General features: G+C 41.2%; 1 protein-coding gene across 1 annotated transcript; it reads right to left on the bottom strand.

Annotated features, from left to right (window-relative positions):
• Positions 1–2675: 2675 nt before the first annotated feature.
• On the bottom strand, positions 2676–21901 carry lonrf2 (LON peptidase N-terminal domain and ring finger 2). Its single transcript, XM_044216555.1, has 12 exons — positions 20200–21901; positions 13457–13575; positions 12614–12736; positions 11053–11208; positions 10705–10930; positions 9796–9895; positions 7837–7951; positions 7177–7298; positions 6770–6956; positions 6494–6628; positions 5988–6137; positions 2676–5185 (listed from the first exon to the last, which is right to left on the bottom strand). The coding sequence occupies exons 1-12, from the start codon at positions 20933–20935 to the stop codon at positions 5027–5029; spliced, it is 2328 nt and encodes a 775-aa protein (XP_044072490.1). The 5' UTR covers positions 20936–21901; the 3' UTR covers positions 2676–5026.
• Between the last annotated feature and the right edge of the window lie 985 nt (positions 21902–22886).

Genomic DNA, 22886 nt, shown 5'->3' with positions numbered 1-22886 from the left:
TGTCTCCTTGCCTTTGGTAAAGGGGTCCTTTGTACACTGAAGCACTTTCCATTTTCATTCACATAATTCAACCAGCTCTCATGGTCACTTCCTGGTCCGTTTACTTATTTAGAAACCTTCTTAATTAAAAATAATTTTACAGTTATAGAAAAAATTCCAAGAGATGCCACTCACAAAACCTGAAAATAATGCATCAGTTTAAGGTTTATTACAGTGACACTGCCCACCACTCAGCAACAGACTTTGTGTCCAGGTAATTTGTAAATCTCAGCAGTGATTTCAGCACTGTCCTTCCCTACAGATACAGGATTTCCACCTGCTGCCAGCAGAGTCTAAACTTTAAAATTAGGTTCGGTCTGTATGTGTGTATTCCTGCAAAAGGGAAAAATTCTGCATGAAACCTGTATATTCTGGAAGATAGTTTGAATGCAACATTCCTAGGTTGATCATTTTAAGAAAAGATCTTCGTGTTATACTGTGTTTAGAAAGGTGTAAATGTTCTCACTCAAATGGTGAAGGTTGTAGATAATGATAGAACTTTCTAATGTTGTGTTTTTAGGATGTTGACTAGAGCTCAGTTTGCACAACATACTTTATGTAACATCAAACTTTTGGTATCACCACATGTTGGATGTTGTACATGAATGTGATAATGGTGTTGTTTCAGGATATTTTGTCCCCCAATAACATTTAAAGTGACCATTCTCAGAATCTAATTAGAACCAGAATTTGCTATCTGGGATGTCTGCCTTTCTGTCTTGTCTGTCTCTCTCTCCTCTCAGTGAGTATGTATGAACTCAATGACCCCACGATTCATCTCAGCTGCTATTTCACCAACAAAAACTGCCCCCCTGTGGCCCACAGGCGCTACTGTGTCCTGCAGCCAAGCAGAGAAGAAGGGATAAATTTTTAGAATGACACAACCCAAATTCACTTTGCCCAGCAACAGTCACGCTGTGCAGACTATATAAAAAACCTTCAGTGGCAGAGCCTGAGAGGAGAAAAAACAGGAAGATACTTATTGTCTGCACTACAGTAGCTGACACAGAAACCAGCCAACACTGCAGCCTCATCTACAAGTGTGGAAGTGAGCACCTCATTAACCTTCTGCTGTTTTTCCTCCCTGCTCACTGACATGTTTCAGTTTTTGAAGCAGTGGTAATGGGTGGGTGCATCCTGACCTGTCCACATCAAGCCTGAAGAGCTCGGGTCAGACGTCTCAGACCACCTTTTCTTCTCTAAGACCAGAAATGATCTAGTTTCAAATCAGGTTAGGTAAACTATGTAGTCCACATGTTTCTCCCTGAAGAATCAGATGTCATATTGCTGGATCTGTGTCTGATTTGAGCATGTGACGTACCTGCATCTGTCCACCATATTCACACATGCACAAACAGTATGTTTCTCATTCCATTCCTAAATCTTCCTTCAACATAATGTCCACTGTAATAGAATACCTATCTTGATTTCAATTGGGCAAGTTTATTTTCCATCCATCCATCCATTTTCTACCGCTTGGTCCCGTTAGGGGTCGCGGGTGACTGGAGCCTATCCCAGTGACTTTGGGCCTTAGGCAGGGTACACCCTGGACAGTGGCCAACTCGTCGCAGGGCTAACACAGACACAGACAAGGACAGACAACCATTCACTCAATACGGGCAATTTAGAGTTATCAATTAACCTACACATGCATGTCTTTGGACGGTGGGAGGAAGCCGGAGAACCCGGAGAGAACCCACGGTAACACGGGGAGGACATGCAGACTCCACCCAGAGAGATTGTGTGATGTTGGTCTGGTCCGGGAATCGATCCCACAAACCCACGATCTCCTTATTGGGAGGCAGGAGCTTTAGCCGCTCTGCCACCGTGCACCAGTTTATTTTCCTTGTGTGACAATTTCTAATTTTGTACACGCAATCTACCCAAACCAAACAAGTTGTGCTGCTTTTCTCCAAGATACCATGGTTTATCTCCCAAACGTATATGAGTATTTTTCTGATTTCCTTATGTACCAACCTATTAGTCACATAACTTCACCAGTTTACACTAAATAAGATATTTAGTCTTTACCTGGGATAGTTTGTATTTATTTTAACTTTTGTTTCTCTTTTAAAGTCACAGAACATTTGAGAAGTATGGTATATTGGAGAAAAGGTGTGTGATGTGTTTAATTTTGATGGACTCATCCAGTGAAATGAATAAAAACCAATGAAAGGTAGGGGAAAATAGCTTCATGGGCTGAACATACAGTTAACTTCCTCTGGATCAAAGCCACGTTGTAACTCAGTGGGCTGATTGGCTTTATCACACAAGCATGTAATGGCAGTCTGTAAGAATCACTGATCTAGAACAACAGCCAGGGTGCCCTTGAGCAAGTCACATTCTCATTTGACTGTCAGTAGCAAGACTTTTCCTCCACCTTCCAAGTTGTGGAGAAACAGTTCAGAATGAACAAAATATCGATGAGTAGCATGTTATGCTATCATTGAGTTAGTTTAAGAAACCTGCTTTTTTGTTGTCATTACAAGCCTCTGGAACTTACCTGGTTGATAGTTCACAAGCATCCACTTAATACATACAGTGGTGAGCATGACAGTCAGATGAGGATGTTGTTGGTATGGTATGGTATTTTCACATTTAAATAATATGAAACAGCTGTTATAAAACAACAGGACTGAATGGGTTTTTCTTTATTTGCAATAAAAAATAGGTATAAGATCTCCCTTTACAAATATACCAGGGAAATGCAGCACGTTGTGAACCCCCGTCCCCATATGGAGAACAAGTGAGTGCAGTGGAGTCACAAACATTTGGAAGGACAGAATTATACAGAGAAACAGTGCATTTACATGCACGCTACGCATGAAATTACAACCACAGCTGTCCTATGAAAACAACTTGACCGGCTTAAAGTTAAGCATAATGTGGCTTAGAGTTCTCTTCACTCTTCAGAGTCACTGTGGCTTGTAAATACAATTTCATTTGATGACATGCAGCGATAGTTAAATGTAAGCCATCACCACATTCTTCACCATTCATCCTTCCTTTTTAAAGGTACGCTGTTGAATTTTATTGTAAACAAACAGTTAGGTCTACATTCAGTGTTTCTCACCAAAACAAATCGAATCCTCATAAAAAAACATTTGCAAAGCTGATGTTTTGAATGTTTTCAAACCTGCATTGTTTTACCTTTCATCCAATCATCATATAAATTTGGGTTATTATTGCGCAACGTTAACCAGTTTTTGACCACTAGTAGCGCTCTGGAGACAAATTCTTGCCGACAGTTTCAAGCTTTTCAACTGATCAACAGTTGGTGATACTAAGCACCGAGAGACATGGCATTGCACCAGTAAAGGCAGGGAAGAAAGAAGAAACAATGCACATTCAAAAATGTATTTAAAAAAAAAAAAAAAAAAAAAAATCAATCAGCTTTGCAAATATTGTATGAAAAAGGAAACCTATTCAAAACTTTGTCAGGACTCGAGAATACACACAATGTGTTTTATTGAGAAACATTGACTATAAACAAACTGTTTACAAGAAAATCCCCAGGGCAACTTTAAGCACCGTAACTGCGTTACAGTGTGCATGTAAATGTACTGAGAGAGAAAAAGAAAAAGAGAAAAAGAGAGAGAGAGGGTGAAACGTTCCTTAAATAAAACATTACAAAGGCCTCCGAGTTACACTGATATACATATAAATCACCCAAGATTTCACCATACATATACACGTAAGGGCAAGCAGAGAGAGAAACAAAAACACAAACAAACAAAAAAGTACACAATCAACCCCTATAACTAAGTCTGTATTTGAAGTCCCACAGATATGCTACAATAGGACATTAAGTTCCAGATCAACTGCATCTCAGAGGATGCATTCGTATCTGCATTTTCCAAAATGCAGCCAGAACATGTGTGACAGCCCGACTTATGTTTAAATCGTACTTGAATCTCCTTTCAAAACAAGTGGAGCATGTTATTGTAGCGTTTCACTTGTTCTCGCACGTTGTACAGTTTTGTTTTTAGTGTTAACATGGGCATAATCACAACGACTCACACGGGGCCTGATACTTTCTATCAGACAGTCTGAGGTACATGCCCACTGCCGGGTGAGGCAGCAGGTAGAAAGCTCCAGGTTTTTGCACATTAATTTTTGGCTCAGTCAGGAAGATTTAGAGTGAAGCAGCTGTTGCATGTGCACATACAGGAATCTGACCTCATGTGCAACTTGCCGAACGGATTCTGCAATGTAGTAGGGAGAAAAGAGAAAATCATCAACATACTACAGCCTGACCAGTACATTCACTTTTGTGTTGCCGTCATGCCAAGAGTTTTTGCTTCATATTTTAGTAGGTGAGTTTCTGTTTTGACTGTGCATGTACAAAACGGTCACATGTTGTGGATGTGGAGGCCACACGGCTCTGTGGCAGGCCAACTTCTGTTTTAGCTTATGTGAAATACTGCTTAGTGTACGGAGGAAAAATTATTCCTCTTGAACCTGATCCTTTTCACTCACACTGCCTGTTTTCTGATAACAGGTTTTTGTTCCTTCATAACAGAGAGTAGAGTAAATTACCCAGAAGTGGCCTAAACAGAAGTGAAACAGCTTGGCCTGACTGCTTTTACCTCTGCCTCAACAGAGAACAAGAGGTGAGAGGTCACTTGTTCAGAGGTGTGTTGTAGCTCAATTCATCCAGTGATAAGATGCAAGTGGGGGGGTGGCTGGATGAACAGACAGACAAACAGACAGACGTGAAACCAGGAATGCCCTCATGCCAGCACCCCGACCCACTTCACAAGAGAACTGACGTGTGCTCAGAAATGCTGCATGACACAGGAAGGAGTTCATGAGCATCTGAGAATAAATTGACGTAGGAGTGGGCAATTAAATGAATGAGTAAACATGTCTATAAATGAGTGAATTAATCAGTCGATGAGTGACCAAATTAACAAATGAGTGAATGAATTGCTGAACTGCATAGAAGCCCGAGCAGTTTCGGTCTGTCTCCCGAGCAGCTGGGCGATCACCGCGGCCTCTTGCGCGTGACGAAGATGAGGACCCTGCGGATGGCAATGAGGCGGTCCTTGAGGGAGGTCATGGCCAGGATGGTGAGCTGGGCTCGACCCTCCAACGGAAGGACAGCAAGCAGCCACCAGCACCAGGCCGGACCACTGGAACTGGCCTGCAGGAGAGAAAAGATATACACAGTTGATCTCTGTGTATTATGAAACTTTCACTGCTCAGATGATTACTGGGGTAGGAAATTCAGCTGAACAAAATAGCGTTTTTTCCCCCCTCATATATATATATTCTCTCAAATTTTTGCTTCTTTCTTGTAAAATACTGGATAGTTTTACCTCTTCAGGCATTTAAAAATTATGCAACTCAAAATTATGCAAAAGCTACGCAACTCATGTCAATAGTGTGAGCAGAGAATAATAAACAGGAAACCTGAAGTAGCTGAGAGAGGGTTTGAGTGGAGAGTGGAGACAGTTACCTCCTACCTCCCATTACTGCTCTAAGAAAATGCCTGTGCTGCTTAGGCCTCTGACCGCCAAGGAATGCAGCTTTAATGCGAGGACACTCGCTGGACGCAGAATGTTCTGACTAAGTTTTTAAGCATATGGTGTTCATATTCATGCTTTCCTATTCATGTTTTAGCATAGTCTTGGCTGCCCAGCAAAATTATTGAAACTAAAAACTTTGTCTACTCAGGAAGCATCAGTTATATTGTTGCACAAATCTATCCTTAGCTGAACTAATATTAATCCGATTTTGTGGATTTTTTAAATCATCATTTCTTAAATATCTAATACATAATCTTAGCAGATAAAGGGTGCAGCTAAGTGCAATCAGTGTTGTTTTAAGCAGTTTCAGGAGGCTAACAGTAAACTTGCATCTTGTTTCATCATGTATTTATATTGCTACATGTGTACTGATCGTGGTAAAAGTAGTGAAACTATGCTACACGGGTGTTAGCAGACCTGTGGGTCAGGGTCTTTGCTGGGAAGGTGTCCGAAGTGGCTGAGGATCTGGCTCTTCATATTGTCTTTCAGGGAGGTGAACCAGTTGTTGGCCTGCTCGTACACAGAGTCGTGCAGCTTCAGAAGCTCCACCAGCTCCTCCCCCTCCACCTGATTGGACAGAGAGTTTTAATTTTGTTTTTAAAACACCATTGACCAGAGGAAAGATGGCAGAAGTTCCAATTACAAAAACGTCCACCTGACTGAAAAGACAATCATTTAAACATATATTCATTAACATCAGCAAACCTATGTGTTTATTAGTGCTGAAAGAGGACATTTTTCCCCCCTCTGGAAATACTTTGCCAGTGACTTTGCCCCCCACTGCTTAGCTGTCACAGAGTGGCTTGGGGAAAAAACCTGAATTCTGCATTGTGTGACATTTGCTTGACAGCAGCATGATGGAAAGTGTCTGAATGACAAGCTCTAACAGACAACACACCCACGCAAACTTCCTCTCAGCCTACCTTCTTGTCTTCCAGGTACTCTATCTTGGCAGTGTGGTAGCCGTCTCTCTGGCCGTGGCTGAGGACCTTGAACCGCGACACACCGATGGTGTCGACCACTGAACGACCGTCAGGAAAAAACTTCACATCTCGCACCTGAAAGACAGTTTGTCTTGTATTTACCCTGACAGAATCCTTGTTATTTGACTGCATGCAGTGAGTAAGTAAAATCTGTGAGAGAGAGGAAAATAAGCAAATGAGTGACATCCTGTACCAGTTCTAGATGCACACACTCACCTGCAGCATGCAGCCGTAGTCGGCAAAGCCTTTGAGTTCATCAGCTATGCACATGCCGAACTGCTTGGTGCCCGTCTCCATAGAGCGACGGATCATGAGGCGGTAGCGTGGCTCAAACACGTGCAGCGGGCAAGGGATGGTGGGGAAGGCCATGGTGCACACAAAGATGGGCACTTCCTGGTTCAAGCTACAAGAGACACAGTGAAGAGTTTGTTGAGACTATGGTGTTTTAGAAATCGAGCTGAGATATTTTTTCCTGTACAGGTTGTATAGGTATAGGGTTTTACTGTTACAATAAAACAAACAAACATATTAACATATATTTTTGATCCTGTGACTAGTGTATTCATATGTAAATTAAATAAATCAATTCAGTGCGCGTGTTTACACATGTGTGTAAAACTGACTTTGACAGCTCCGTCATCTCCTCTTCATGGATTTTCTTCCTCTCAGCCAGTTCATCTCCTAGGTAACGCTGCAGCACTTCCTCCATCAGCAGGGTCTTGTTGTAGCCCCTGGTGGCCAGATACTGCAATGACAACACACAAACAACATACTGTTATTATGCTATCTATTACATACTAGGGCTACAAATAACAATTGTTTTCATTATCATTTAATCTGTCAAGATTTTCTTGATTAACTTATTAATCCTTTGGCCGATAAAATGTAAAAAAAAAAAAAAAAAAAAAAAAAAAAAAAACAAAAACTATTGCAAAACCCATTGCAATAGAAATGGTTTGTTTTGTCCCATCAACAGTCCAAAACCCTGCGATATTACATTTATAATGATATAAAAGAGAACAGCTAAATCTCACATTTTACAACCTGGAACCAGAAGATGGTATTTTTGACAGATAAATTACTTACAATTATTAAATTATAAAAACTGATGTTGATTAATTTTCTGTCAATCTACTGACTGGATAAATGATAAAATGTTTCAGCACTACTACAAACTACACAAAAGTCACAACATTGAGGATGTTATTACCTTTTCAATATGTAGTGAAGCCCTTTTGAACAAAGTGTATTTGCATATTTGACTATATAAAATGTGTGTGTACCTCAGACAGATTCTCCTTGCACAGAGGGCAGTTGGGGTTGTGGTCCAGGCAGCGCTCCAGACATTTGAGGCAGAAGGTGTGTCCACAGGGAGTGGCCACCGGCTCATAGAACAATCTGTAGGACAAATGACAAAAAAAGCACACCAAACGTTAACATGCTGCACCCGTTAACGCTGGCTGTTAGCCATTGATAAAGGCTACGTGTATTACATGCAGATACAGTGCATCCGGAAAGTATTCGCTTCACTTTATCCACATTTTATGTTACAGCCTTATTCCAAAATGGAATAAGGAAAATTAATTATTTTACAAACAATACCCCATAATGACAACATAAAAAGAAGTTTGTTTGAAATCTTTGCAAATTTATTTAAAAAAAAAAAAAAAAATAAATAAATCACATGCACATAAGTATTCACAGCCTTTGCCATGACACTCAAAATTGAGCTCAGGTGCATCCTGTTTCCACTGATCATACTTGAGATGTTTCTACAACTCGGAGTCGACCTGTGGTAAATTCAGTTGATTGGACGTGATTTGGAAAGGCACAGACCAGTCTATGTAAGGTCCCACAGTTAACAGTGCCTGTCAGAGCACAAACCAAGCCATGAAGTCCAAGGAATTGTCTGTAGACCTCAGAGACAGGACTGTATCGAGGTACAGATTTCTACAATTTCTGCAGCATTGAAGGTCCCAATGAGCACAGTGGCCTCCATCATCTGTAAATGGAAGAAGTTTGGAACCACCAGGACTCCTCCTAGAGCTGGCTGCCCGGCCAAACTGAGCGATCGAGGGAGAAGGGTCTTAGTCAGGGAGGTGACCAAGAACCTGATGGTCACTCTGACAGAGCTCCAGCGTTTCTCTGTGGAGAGAGGAGAACCTTCCAGAAGAACAACCATCTCTACAGCACTCCACCAATCAGGCCTGTGCGGTAGAGGGGCCCGACGGAAGCCACTCCTCAGTAAAAGGCTCATGACAGCCCACCTGGAGTTTGCCAAAAGGCACCTGAAGGACTCTCAGACTATGAGAAACAAAATTCTCTGGTCAGATGAAACAAAGATTGAACTCTTTGGCCTGAATGGCAAGCGTCATGTCTGGAGGAAACCATGCACCGCTCATCACCTGGCCAATACCATCCCTACAGTGAGGCATGGTGGAGGTAGCATCATGCTGTGGGGGTGTTTTTCAGCGGCAGGAACTGGGTGACTAGTCAGGATCGAGGGAAAGATGAATGCCGCAATGTACAGAGACATCCTTGATCCTCCAGAGCGCTCTGGACCTCAGACTGGGGCGAAGGTTCATCTTCCAACAGGACAATGACCCTAAGTACACAGCCAAGATAACAAAGGAGTGGCTACGGGACAACTCAGCGAATGTCCCCGAGTGGCCCAGCCAGAGCCCAGCCTTGAACCCGACTGAACATCTCTGGAGAGATGTGAAAATGGCTGTGCACCGACGCTCCACCTCCAACCTGATGGAGCTTGAGAGGTCCTGCAAAGAAGAATGGGAGAAACTGCCAAATTAGGTGTGCCAAACTTGTAGCATCTTACTCAAAGACTTGAGGCTGTAAATGGTGCCAAAGGTGCCTCAACAAAGTATTGAGCAAAGGCTGTGAATACTTATGTACATGTGATTGTTTTGTTTGTTTTTTTTAATAAATTTGCAAAGATTTCAAACTAACTTTTTTCATGATGTCATTTTGGGGTATTGTTAGTATTTTGAGGAAAATAATTTAATCAATTCTGGAATAAGGCTGTAACATAACAAAATGTGTATAAATGAAGCACTTCGAATACTTTTCGGATGTGCACTATACTTTATGTCTTCATAATTGCATTCAGATATAAAGAAATTAAAGTTTAAGTCAATACTTTTGATCCTAACTGTTGCCAAAACCTGTGAATACTGTGTGTGTGTGTGTGTGTGTGTGTGTTGGAACGTTGGACTGTGTGCAGTCACCTCATGCAAAGTGAACACTCCATGTCTCCACTGTCCAAAAGCTCAGCAGGAACTGTCCTCCCTCCACACACTGCAGCCGTCTGAAAGCTGCTCACCTCGTCTGTACAAAACATCACAACATCAGGATACATTTCTGTGTGTATTCAGGTAATTTATTATCTACAGAGGAGAGAGGGCAGATTTCTGCTTTTAGCTGTCAAACCCATTTAAAAAAAAAAACAAAACTTGAAACGCACGAAACTTGTCCAGGCCTACAGTGCGTGTTTGATATTCAGCTCATTTTCAGTCCATGGCTCATGAGACATAAAACACACACTCACAGGACACATTAAAGTTGTATCACATGGCTAATTTTCTATTTTGCTTTGCTGGAGTGAAGATCAGACTGTCTGTCGTTTAAAAACTTTTATGTAATACATAATAGTGGAACCAATTTCTTTGCATTGAACATTAATTTGATTATGTAAAACATTGTATTTATGTAGTCTCTTAATATAGAACCAAAACAAAAACACTGGCACAGATTAAAAAGTTGCTGACACTGACAGACAACAGTCTCTTCTCTGGCTGGAAAAGTAGCTTAACTGGTTCAGTACAGAGAAGCAAACTGCAGGATAACGCAGCATTGGATTGTTTGAGCCATAGACAAGATCAGGACATCTCTTAATAACACACTTAGTCAGAGAAGAAAGTAACTACTTGTACTACTTGTTTTTTTGCATTGCATCCTAAAATGATTATGTCATGCTTCCTTGCATTCACAAGGACACAAAACAAAAAACAGTGAGCGAATTATTTAGAACTTGTGCGAAGTGGGGACAAAAAAGAAAAGAAAGAAGAAAAAAACAGTCAAAAACATCAATCAACAGTGAATTATCTTAGCTTGGAATCAAACTCAGATTCTCCCACCAGGTCTGAGCAGTTTGGTGGGAGGGTTGCCTATTGCTGACGGTCCATCTCCGCTGTGTTTCCTCTTTAGGCCACCAGGGGGTGCTGGCAGTGCAGCCAGAATGCCGGCCAGGCTCTTGTTGCTGCTCTCCCCTGCAGCGGGGTCCGATTTACCAGGAGACGGAGCAGACAGTCTGGAGGATGAGTCATCCACTGGCGCACATTTAGTCACACTGAACTCTGAGTCCTGGACATACAAAAAGATTAGTGAGCTGGACGATTATGAAAGGATGATCATTCTGACAGCCACACTTATGATCATTCTTAGCCGCTCCAGTGGGTGGAGTGTGTTTGTTTGTGTGCAGTAACCTGTGAGGAGGAGCCAGGTCTCTGTGTGAGCGGCCTCAGGGACCTGAGCAAGGCCGGGGGTTTGATGAGGCTGGTGGCCAATCCCCCCTGCAGTGGGTGCAGCGGCGTTGGCAGGTCCTCATTCTCAAACACAGAGGAGAACAGCTCGCTAAGGACCTGCAGGATGAAACACAACAATGCACTTGACCAATGTTTACAATACATATAGATAGATGAGCAGAAGTAGAAAATCCCCCCCAGTAGTCTGCCTAAAATTGAGAGCTGACAATGGCAATTCTTCTTGTACCAATATTGATGAGTTGTAAGACTCACTCACACTTGTGTGTGTCTGTTCTCAGAATCAGAAATTGAAAATGGATGCCACAGCAGCCACATTTTGCATTGTTAAAATGCACAGTAGCATTCACTACATACGCTTCAGAAATTCAGGTTTTTTATATTCATGAGGACATTCTTATCTGGGCATTTTTATTCTTTAGTTTTATGGAAATAAAAACAAGATGTTTTTTTCCTCCTTTTTCCTAGCATTTTGCACCAAAACTTAAATCAGAAAAATTAAGTTTGCGCGATATGATAATATATACTGAGATTTGTCAACTGTCAAGAGATTTTTCAATACCATTGATACATTTAGCTCTCCATTTAATATCTTTGGTTGCATTAGGTCACTGTGGGAAATACTGGAGACTGCTTCGTGACAATATTGGATTTACAGGATTTTTTTTAAATCAAAATGATGAAGTCCATTGATTTTTCAAATATTTAAATTCACTGAATTAGAGACATATCCGTCTGGCTATTATATATATATATATATATATATATATATATATATATATATATATATATATATATATGTATGAACACATTCTCTACCAATTTTCCAAAAAAGTGAAATTGAAAAACTGTATTTTATGCCTGAGGATAAAATAAATAAGGAATTTTCTACAATCCGTGTATTTTCAGTTGAACTTGATGTTGCCGGCCAATGAGTTAATGTGGTCCTTTAAGGACAACAATGTACTGCATGCATTTCGGACAGAGAGGGCAGATGCTTTGAGAAAGGAGTTTAGGACATCTATGTCAAACTGCAGCAACCATCCCCGAACACAAGAGGCAGCCTTGATACACCCGATAGTTTGACACCAATTCACATCTCAATTTGTGACACTGCCATGCGATTTAATGACTCACGTGATATGAAAGACATTTTACTCACATGAACGTATTTCTTTTAATCTGACTGTCCATATAGTGTGGCATTTTTGTCTGCCAACATTTTTATTTTTAATTTTTTAGGCTTTCTGGTAAAGTGGGGCCATACCACAGTGATGTCACAAGACAAAGCTGATGCAGGTCTCACAACCCTGTCGGATTTTCAACAAAACTCATTACATTATTGGGATATTAAGGCGTTTCTTTCAGATTAGTATCATTTACATTAAAAGTTTTTATGGGCAAAATAAATATTTCATGAAAGCAAGACTGGAAGCATACTTGATGAGAGTTTTTTTTATTTAAAAAAAAATAAATAAATAAATAAAAAAGGAGCTTCTCTTACCTTCTGAGCCGCCAGTTTGACTTTGGTCCAGTTAGGCTTTAGCGCCACACACACCAAGTATTCCTGCAAGGCCTCATCATTCCGGCCTGCTTTACTCAGTACCGTGGCTTTCAGAAAGTGAGCCTGAAATAAACAAACAAAAAATTGTTTGACAGTGTGATTAATGCAATCCAGTATTTTCTCCTACATGCAAAAAGAACAAAAATAACCTCCATATCACCATCTGTTCTTCTCAACAGGTGTTTTTTTTTTTTTTTTTTAATGGGATGTGCATGGGATCAGCATCTCTATTATTGCATTTTTATCATAAACATCACCTTAAAACCAAATGTCCCTCATTTAGCAACATGCAGTATATTTGAAGACATCACTTATTATCCAGTTACATCATGCATGACAGCTCTGAACACTTAAACCAAATAAATGATTCACATTCTATCTTCACTAGTGTCCAACTCTTTCGCTATCTATACTAGGTCTTATAACAGCTACTAAATGACAAAAATCTAATGCAAAACTATGTGAAAAAAACTGACTATGAAACAGTTATTTGCAGCACAAACATTAAGTAGTTTTACTTTTTTGTTATTACTTAGAAAGAGTCATGCTGAACTGCACCATAATCAACAGCTTTGTTTTCCCCCCACATTTTCACTTAATATTAGTGTTAGTATATTCTGAGCTGTCCTGTTAACTGTAACCCGCAGTGGACAGTGTTGTCTGGCAGCAGGAAATATAACAACTTTCTGATGCTTATGACCATACGATCCTAGTGGAAATTTGTACAAAAAAACAAAAACAAAAAAAAAACAAAACAGAAAGACAATTTCAAAATTGTCTCACCTTTGTCCAGAGAGGTTTTATCCTACAGAGGCTGTTGGCATCCTGCAATGCCTGACTGAAGTTCCTCGTCTCCATGTGCAACTCAGTCCGCTGATACAGCAGTCTGCCTGAAGAGGGCACTGTAGACCACAGGGAAAAACAGACACACACATACAATCAGGTCAGTGGATAGGCCTCTAGGGGATGGGTGTTTTTTCTAGGTCTAGCAGAAGTAGGGCAACAGTGTAAAATTTGAGAACTGTTTCACAAGTGAGAATGCCATGTAACTTATGTAGTGATAATAACTCTGACATCAGTCGTGTCAGAGACAAGTACCAGTCGTTTTTTTGATACAACAGTAACTGTATGGCCACATTACCAAACAGGTTTTTGTGTCACATTAGCAAACTAGAAGAGTGTACTCAGTAGAGTGCAGATCTCCACCAGGCCTGGTATCACCAAACACGCGTGTCATTTCACGTCATTTCACGTCATTTTGATTTGATTTAGTCTCTACTGACTTATATTGTGCAGAGACAGCATGTCATTTTACATGCACGAGGTCGAGGTGGATGGATAGGTCAAACAAACACAGGACTTTCACCAACGAGACCGCTGTTCATGTCCCGCGAGAAACCAAAAGTCAGCGTTGACTTAGTTAAAATTCTTTACGCTATTTAACTTAACGTATGTACATACGTACGTACCTTAACTGATGTAACTAACTTACTTACCTACCGACTGGTTAAGAGGACTGAGGAGTCCGCAGTCAATGGCGGTATAAAACAGAGCAGTTAGTAAAATACGTTTTTCAAAAATTGTGAATCACCTCAACCACGAGAGGTCCTTGAGCATACAGTCATAAATATGCACAAAAAATATTAGGCTAATGGGTCCAGTGGTATGCGAGATTAGCTGTGGACACACACACACGATCCTCTCCAGGCTTAATGATACACTTTACTATTCTTAAAATAAACAAGAAGGCTACCATATGTACCCAATTAGGGTTAGTTTTTAAATCCTGTCATCATTCTTTTCTTTTTAAAAAAGGTTCTGTATATGAGAGTCTGAACATTAATATAGCAGCAAACAACTATTTGATATGTAAAGATATAGAGGAGTAATGGCGTCCTCAGCAGAGAATGACATCACACTCCTTCTGTATGTGTTGTAATCTGTCATCCGAGATTCTCTGTTCTTTTTTTTTGGTAGCCGGTCCGGCCGAATGTGCATGTTAGTCCCTCCCTGTGAAACTGTTGGCTTTGAGGAGAGCAACATAACGGCTGCTTCTTTTCTCATCTAGCGGTGAATTAAGGCTATATTTCGACTAAACCAGAATTGGTCATTGTTGGAGCAGTGGTCTCTCTCTCTCTCTCTCTCTACCTCCCACCCATTGAGTCTGGTTCTGTCCAAGGTTTCTGCCTCTTAAAGGAAGTTCTTTCTTACCACTGTCGCCAAATGCTTGCTCATGGCGGGATTTGTTGGGTCTCTGAATAATATTATAAAGAGTACGGTCTAGACCTGCTTGTTCTATAGGAAAAGTGCATAGAGATAACTTCTGTTATGAATTGGCAATGTATACACTCACATACAAAAATAATCCCTCTCAATCATCACTTATGACCCACTAGAAGTGTATGGCAGTGTCTGTATCTGCAGAGACCCTTCCCTCTGCATGTATTTTCTTATTTTGCTGTGTTCTGGATGTTTCTGGGTGTTAACCTTTGGGCATTGGGTGTGTAGCCCCCAGCCAATAACAGTGCCCAGGACGTGAGGAAACGCAAATATAGAAATGCAAAATGCCAAGCGGACAAAGCTCGTTCCACAACGAGAATTAATCTGGGGTTGGCTTTCACCCGCTGGTGAGCACTTAGGGAGAGTTGGCCTGTTGTCTGTTGGTAGGTAGGTGCTGGCGGTTAGCTTAGTTAGCTTGCTAAAGTATCATCTTTTCCATTGCATGTTCCAAAAATAGTAGCTAGCAGTGTACAAGCAGTGTGCGTACACACAAAGTCCTACTATAACAATATAATAACAATCTGAGCCTGTCAGTGGCAAAAACAAGCACTTTTAGAAGTTCCAGTCTGATAAGAGCATTATTTCAACCAGGGACTTTGTTGACATAGGATTAGTTAAAAAAGGTAAATATGGTTTATTTGCTACTGTTCATTTTGCAAGTCAATTTAATAATATAATTTGGGAACCAAACTGTTCCTGTGTTATCTTGGAGAATTAAACCCATCTGACAGTTGACTTGAAAAAATAACATATGTAGAACAGCTATAAATAAATCAATAAATAAATACACATGATTATGGAACAAAATTGTGCATGGCTGAAAGAAACAGGAGGAAAGTTCTGCATAAGTTTAGATGCTGTCACTGTTTAAATTTGAGAGTCTGTTAGCATTGTCTCCTACTGTTAGTCATGCAACTAAACTTATAATGTAATATAACAACTCTTCTTATTTCATTCTTGGTTTGGTACAGGATTGATTCAAAGTAATTGTTTTGCTTTGATTCCTTTGGCTCAGGGTTAGGCAGTGGTTACACACAGTGACAACATTTCGGAAAAGACCAAACTCAGTATACTTCAGTGTTTGAAGAGTTTCCTTCCAGCTCACTAAAAGTTGGTGACCCTTATTGATTTACCCACATAAATGTTATTGGCCTTTGCCTTTGGCACTTTGTGGGTGGAACTTTGGATTCTGAAACCCTTTGGAAAGTTATTTGAGCAACCATTTTCTGCCCAAAAACTGAACAGAAGGTGAAGAGGCTGCCTGAGATGAGTCAGCTGAGACTCGAGCACAAACACCAACAGCACGACCAAAAGGGAATATTTACATGTCCCCAAAATATTGTGCTATAATCGAACTACCAACAGCATTTCAATTCAATTGTATTTTATTTATATAGCGCCAATTCATAACAGAATTTATCTCATTGCACTCTTCCTATAGAGCAGGAAGAGACTGTACTCTTTATAATATTTACAGAGACCCAACAAATCCCATTTATGTGAGACTGCAGGAATAAACATTTGGAACGTAATGCCTGGAAAATAGGTGCTTCCATCACTAACGTCCAGTAAACACTAACATCTGATTTTCCCGTTTATTTTTTATTAATGCTATGCTAGCTGGCAAGCTGTTACATTATTCTCAAGGGTAACATCTGACAAGTAAAAAGACCATTTGAACATTAAAAACCTTGTAGCCACAGTCCACTGGCAAGATGCAAGGAAAGTTTGTGGCATATCCAGGCTGGAGAGCTGGACTTGTACTTAAAATAGCACAGCAAAGTTTATAAATCTAACAAAGAGTTGGTGGCCTTGCCACCATCACAATAAACACCTGTAAACAATTATGTGATAGGAGTGCCAGTGTAAATCTGTTGGTAAGGTTGGACAGGATTTGGATACCCTCTCTTGATCCCCAGCATGATTAATTAATGAAGTTCAAATGCAATTAACATTTGAACACCTCACCTAGTTGACTAAGTAAACAGGTAACTCCTTTGATTTGTTGTCATGGTACTGTAAGGCAGTTGCTTTTTACAAGTCTGAATCAGCCTTACACTTATCCTTCATTTTTTCACGTGAACACTCTGGCGCTCTGTGTCAGTGCAGATGTGTTATTTGAATCTGCTGGTTGCTGCTGAATTGTATGTCGCTTTGAATAAAAGCATCAGCTAAATAAATGTAATGTAATGGGCCCCTCTATGGTTTGCTGGATTGCACCTGTGCGGTAGGAATGGGTTCCAGTGTTTTAATTGAGGGCAACAGGGCTTTTTGACAGATGGCATACTGTGAGCCTAATGGGTAACAATAAACTAAATATACAAAATGCATCAGACTTGACCTGTCCTGATACAGATTCAGCAGATCAGCCAGGGGCATCTTTTCTGGGGACACCCCTATAAACTTTAGATGTTAAAAGGTTACACAGTGTCTACACAGGAGGTGTAGCGTGAGCAACATGTTAGCAAAGCAGCAGCAACAGCAGCTACAGTTTGTGTCTAGAGGATGCGTTCAGGCACATTATTGAATGTAGGTCACTCGAGATTTAGCAGCACTTTCCAAAGAAAATAGACTTGAAGCATAAAAATATGCTATGGGTCATGTTCGTACAGTGCAAGTAAAAGGCAGCTGAAACACCTCCTGTGAAGACAACGTTAGAGAGGTTGTGCTGGTATGTAACGTAACTATATAAATTCTGGCTGCTTGTTGCCTGCCCACATCTGGGTGACATATCTGGCAACCAATACAACTTTAATACCAATATAGTTTTTCATATCACCGTTATTACTCATGTCAATTCGAAAACCCACCGAGAGCTCAGAAACTCCAGCTGTCTGTTCTATTGCTGGTTTGCTTAACATTTTGGGAGGCTCCCATGATATTCAAAAATATATTAAAAATGTCTCAGAGACATAATACTGACTTGTGTTGCATTTTTGTTTGCAGTTGTAACTCCACAATTGCTGCAGCTAGATGAAAAGGAGCTGCAATCTTCCAGAAATGAATGGGAGGACATTACTGTCACCACGAGAGTGCAGGTGCACAGTTTAAGAAAACCCCAAAATAATCTCATGTACACAATAATTATTGCTGCATATTCGCCAGATTGGTTTGCCTGGTTGACTGTATTTTGCTGCTGCATCTTCACAAATACATTTTTAAAATCTATGGATATCCATCAGTACGAGAACGTCAGATATTCCCTAAGGCTTAATAAAAACACATTGTTGCATACCTAGAGTCATACATCATGTTAATAAACAGTAATCTGATACATGATAAAGACGTTATCAAAAAAAAAACAAACAAAAAAAAGTTCCACATAAGGGATTACTATGATCAAGGTGGCACTGTGACTCTACAACATCTTGTCACTGTATTTTCAAAAACAATGGAGGACTAAGAGCTCAGCCCTGTTGCGAAACAGACAGTGGTTATGAGTGGGAAATGTATTCCTGGGTCAGACTTGGCCAGCATTATTTGTCAAAACAGGCTGAGCAAATCCCAATAGGTGGGCATTGTTCAGTTCTATCCCATCCTGATGGGAGCCGAAATGTCTTGATTCTGAAAACAGTGTCCAGATGACTACGACTGAAATCTTTTCTACGATAGAACACTCCTGGACGAATGAGGGACTACACCGTCTTATTGTTCAGTTCTGTCGCTGGAGTCTGGGCTGCACCTTGCAGGTACACGATGATTTGAAGTCTGATCTGTTAGGCTAGAGACAGCTGACTCACTGAAGCAAGAACAAACTGGGTAGGAATTACCATTCACTGTAACACTATTGTGACACTGCATTAGGTGCAGTTGGAATGCAGTTCCTCAAGCTGGATGTGCACTAAAAGAGAAAGGTGGATGACCTAGACCCTCATAGTTTCTTATCAGAGACAAACAAGAGAATAGGCGAGAAGAGTGAAAAAGAAAATCTGAGAGATCCAGGAAGAGCAGTCGCAAGAGAGGTAACTGGATAGCTCATTATCTCACCAAGAAGAGGAAAAAAAATTGCCTAAAAGGCACAGGTTGGATAACAGCTGTACTTCTGCTGACATCATGAGCCCATTACGCTTATCCTGCAGCATGGATACCAGAAGGCCTCCTGCTGCATTTGTTGGGAAAATATTGACTGGCAGTGACAAAGCTGTGAAGGCACTCTGTCCTCCTGTCACCCAGAATCCTTCACAAGACATAAGGCATGAATCAATATTGCTCCAGGGAGAGAAATATCTGAAAAAAACAAAAAAAAAGGGTGCCATTTGAACACTCAAAAACGACAAAAAGAGACTGGAGTATATTCCTCTTGCTTGACACTTTCATCTCCAATTGATCAATTTCTTAAACCATGTTTCACCCATTAAGCTATTCAAGGACACCAGGAAATTGATTTTTAATGTGACGCAAATATGTAGGCCAGAGGTGGAAAGAGGTCGGTTCAACTTTCTGTGAGGATTCAAACTGTGCAACATGAGACTTGCCCTGGCTCACAATTTATAAAACACACTGGCACTCTATGTAATGTGCCAACAGAACAGAACATTCTGTATTTTGGCTCAGGTTCAGGGAATTCGCTGCTTAAAGTGACTACAATCCAAAAGATAAAGCATATTTTAAAAAAAAAAAGAAAAAAAAAGTTATTTTAAGTGTCAAAGCAAGTTGTTGCTTTACTAATGTAGTATATTATAACGGTTACAGTTTATCACCCTCACATCTCGCTGAATGTTATCCAATGCATCGTGAACTGCCAGCTTATGAAACACCACCAGTTAAGGGAGAAGTTAAGGCTAAAGTGCAACTCAGTCTAATACAACTAAGTTGTATTCATGCAATATGTAAGTATTACCCAAGTAAATACAATATTTTTGGAGATATAATGGGGACAGAATAACAAAGTGGGCTATATGTCCAGAAACACATACATCCCTTCCCCAAGGTTGCTCTATGAAATCACTACAGCACTGCAGAGCAGAAGTAGAAAACATGGTATGAATGTGTCATTGGAAAGCAGAAGATCAGTATGTGTGCTGCTTAGGTAACGAGGTGCGGTGCGTCACATAACGCCTGTCCTCGGTGCAGTCTGGATAGGTAGGAGTGGCGCCACTTACCGGTGACACCGGGAAGCTAAACAGAAAAAAGTAGGTCACATGCACAAAACACTGTAGTTTTGATTTTAAAAAGTGCCACATTTAACACATAAATGGGTACATGAAATATGTTTCGTTGCGTACATGAAGGCTGTGCTTTCTTACCTAGATCCACTGCTGCATTGTACTTCTCCAAGGCACCCGAGAGGTCCTGTTTTTTCCACAAAACCTCTCCTTCGATCCAGTATTTCCTAGCTTTACTCTCAGTTGCAAATAGTTTATCCAGCAGGCCGCTGAGAACAACGTTTAATCTCCGGCCGTTTGGCAGCCCATCTTTTTTGTTCAACTTGTGTTTGCAGTGTATACAGTCTGTGACAGAGTCGTCGTCTAAGCAGCATTTGCAGAAAGTGTGTCCGCACTCCACGGTTGTGGGCTCATGGAGCAGACACTTGCAGAGGTGACAGGAAAACAAGTCCAGGGTTTCATCCTCTTCACACCCCCCATCTTCCCCGCTGCTGCTGCTGCTTTTACCATGCCCGTTTAACATCCCGGGAATGCCCAGCTCTTTCTCGCGGAGAGTCCGGGCGATGGTTTCCACCAGGAGGGGAAGCTCCTCCGGGCGCAGTTTGCCCAGGCTGGCCGCTGTGCAGTACGAGTCAAGCGCCTCATTTATCCGCCCGGCGCGGGCCAGAGAATCGGCCTTCCTCAGACACAAGCCCCGGTCCGGCTGCTGGAGGTCTGCGAGCTGGGAGCTGTAGATCTCCACGGCCAAGTTAAAGTCCCCAGCCCGGTTGGCCTCCTCTGCCACCTCCAGCATTTCGGGAAAGATCCCCGCAGCCCCCGGGTTCGTGAGCGGGTGGACGAACACCTCGCCCTGGTGTGACCTTACTCCCGTCTCCATCTTCTTCTTCCAAAGGGAAAGTCAATGTTCAATGATAGTCTAACTCCCCACGCTGCTCAGAAAGCATACCCCAAAGTAAGGCAAACTATCATTTATCGTCTTGCTGTCAAACCAATCATCCGACTGTGCCCTACTCTCAGTGCTAGCCATTGGAAGTAGGTTAGGACTCATTGCGAGATAAAATAGGTCCGTGTCCAAGTCCCACCAACAGTTAACTATGACCTCTCCACCTATAAAGCCAGCAAGTGGGACGTGGGTTCACTGTAAACACCGGCCCGGGCTTCTTGGAGGTAAGTTGGAAGGTCGGTGTTATGTACTTAGCTTTTTGTTTGTCAGCCCTCTCACGCCCCCTTTACACCGAGGACGCGGTCTTATATTGTCTCTCGGCTACAAATGGAAGCTTTCCAGATAATGTGGCTTTTAAGGGAACACGAAAATTATTCTACAGCAATTTTTTGTTCAGTCGAGAGCCGGTGGGTAAAGTCCTCCGTGCTCAGCAAGTAAGAAGCTTAATTTCCAGTTGGCCTTTCGTGAGAACTCATCGTTAAGATACAATATAAACTCAACAAAGGCTAAGTTTAGTTTTTAAAATAGTTTACAGTGCATTCAAGTCTAGGATATATTGGATACATTTTTGCTACAGACCCACAAGCCTGTCTTTGCTCCAGTGATCGGCTGTTGTTTTTACGTAAGAGAGTTAGCTAACGTTACAGCGGGTTAACTAGCTACCTAACACCGATTGCCCCCTTACCGCTCGCCGAACTCCACAAACGAACTCTTTTCAACCCGATGTCCCAAAACCCGTATATTTTAACGAATCCGGGTGTCATGTCCTTCTCTTAAAAAACGAGAAAGCCAAACCCCGATCAAAACAAAGCTCTCACTGGGGTACTTCTACTTGGTCGCTAGCCAGCTAGCTTCAGTAGCTAAAGGTTGTTGCTTCCTTGGATTTTATGTACAGACGCAAGCGCAGAACATCACGTGACACACGAGGCGCGCTCCTATTGGCCCGTTATGTGGTTCACTTATATAACGCAATTATATTGTATAACCTTTCAGATATCCGTGGATGGCGGAGCTGTACGAAAACGAGTTCACAGTTATTGTTTGTTTTTAAATGCAGTTTCACTCGTGATATCAAAATGAAATGCTTTCAAGTGAAATAAGAGGAATCACCGTGTTCTGTTTTGACTTGAATTATCACTTTGTTCCTGGTGGTTCCGGCGGTAGGATTGATTGATTGTTTTATGTAATGCTTTACATAAGCAGTGTTTCGCATCTGGTTTTAGAGTTGTTGAATAAATGTTTAATACATATCATGGTTCAGAACAGAACCGCCATTTATATACTGTAGCTGTGACTCAGTTCAGGAACCCGGGACCCAGCCCACGAAGTTGCGCTGCTCCCAGGAGCAGACTTTACCATTCAGTAACTTCATGGGGCCCCCAGCTAAGGGGGACATACATTGATGTTTAGATACAATACATAGCCAACAGAATTTTGTTCCTATTCTTACATATGTACTCTGCATCCCAGAATATAAACTGGCAATCCTTAGAAAAAATAAAGTAAATAATTTCATCCATTGCAATCAATATCCTCTTCAATGTTAAGGACAGTCTCAATTTGAAAAAGGATGAGAATACAAATGAGGTCCTGATCCTGAGCCCAGTAGCTCACCTGGTAGAGCATGTACCATGTAGCAAGTCCTTACCACAGGCCTGGGTTTGAATCTGGCCCTTTGCTGCATATCATCCCCTCTCTCCTGTGACTATCAAATAAAGCAGAAATGCCCAATAATCTTTAAAATAAACTAAACATGAATACCTGTGGAATACAATGTGGTCTCAACCTCACAACTGAGGACGAATGCTCCATTTAACAACAGTTTCAGCTCTTTAAAAATCACTGTGGGTTATTAATTCGTAGATAGTCCAAGTTGAGTCCTCTC

Source organism: Siniperca chuatsi, linkage group LG12 (genome assembly GCF_020085105.1).
Source record: "Siniperca chuatsi isolate FFG_IHB_CAS linkage group LG12, ASM2008510v1, whole genome shotgun sequence".
NCBI classification, from domain to species: Eukaryota; Metazoa; Chordata; class Actinopteri; order Centrarchiformes; family Sinipercidae; genus Siniperca; species Siniperca chuatsi.
The sequence above is the reverse complement of the archived record's forward strand: the minus strand, read 5'-3'. Positions and strand labels throughout refer to the sequence as shown.

Coding starts and splice junctions, on each gene's coding strand:
- lonrf2 (XM_044216555.1), bottom strand. CDS start 20,935: ATGGAGACGGGAGTAAGGTCACACCAGGGCGAGGTGTTCGTCCACCCG. Junction 11,209..12,613: donor TCAAACTGGCGGCTCAGAAG/GTAAGAGAAGCT, acceptor TTCATCCTGCAG/GTCCTTAGCGAGCTGTTCTC. Junction 7,952..9,795: donor GAGTGTTCACTTTGCATGAG/GTGACTGCACAC, acceptor TTTGTCCTACAG/ATTGTTCTATGAGCCGGTGG.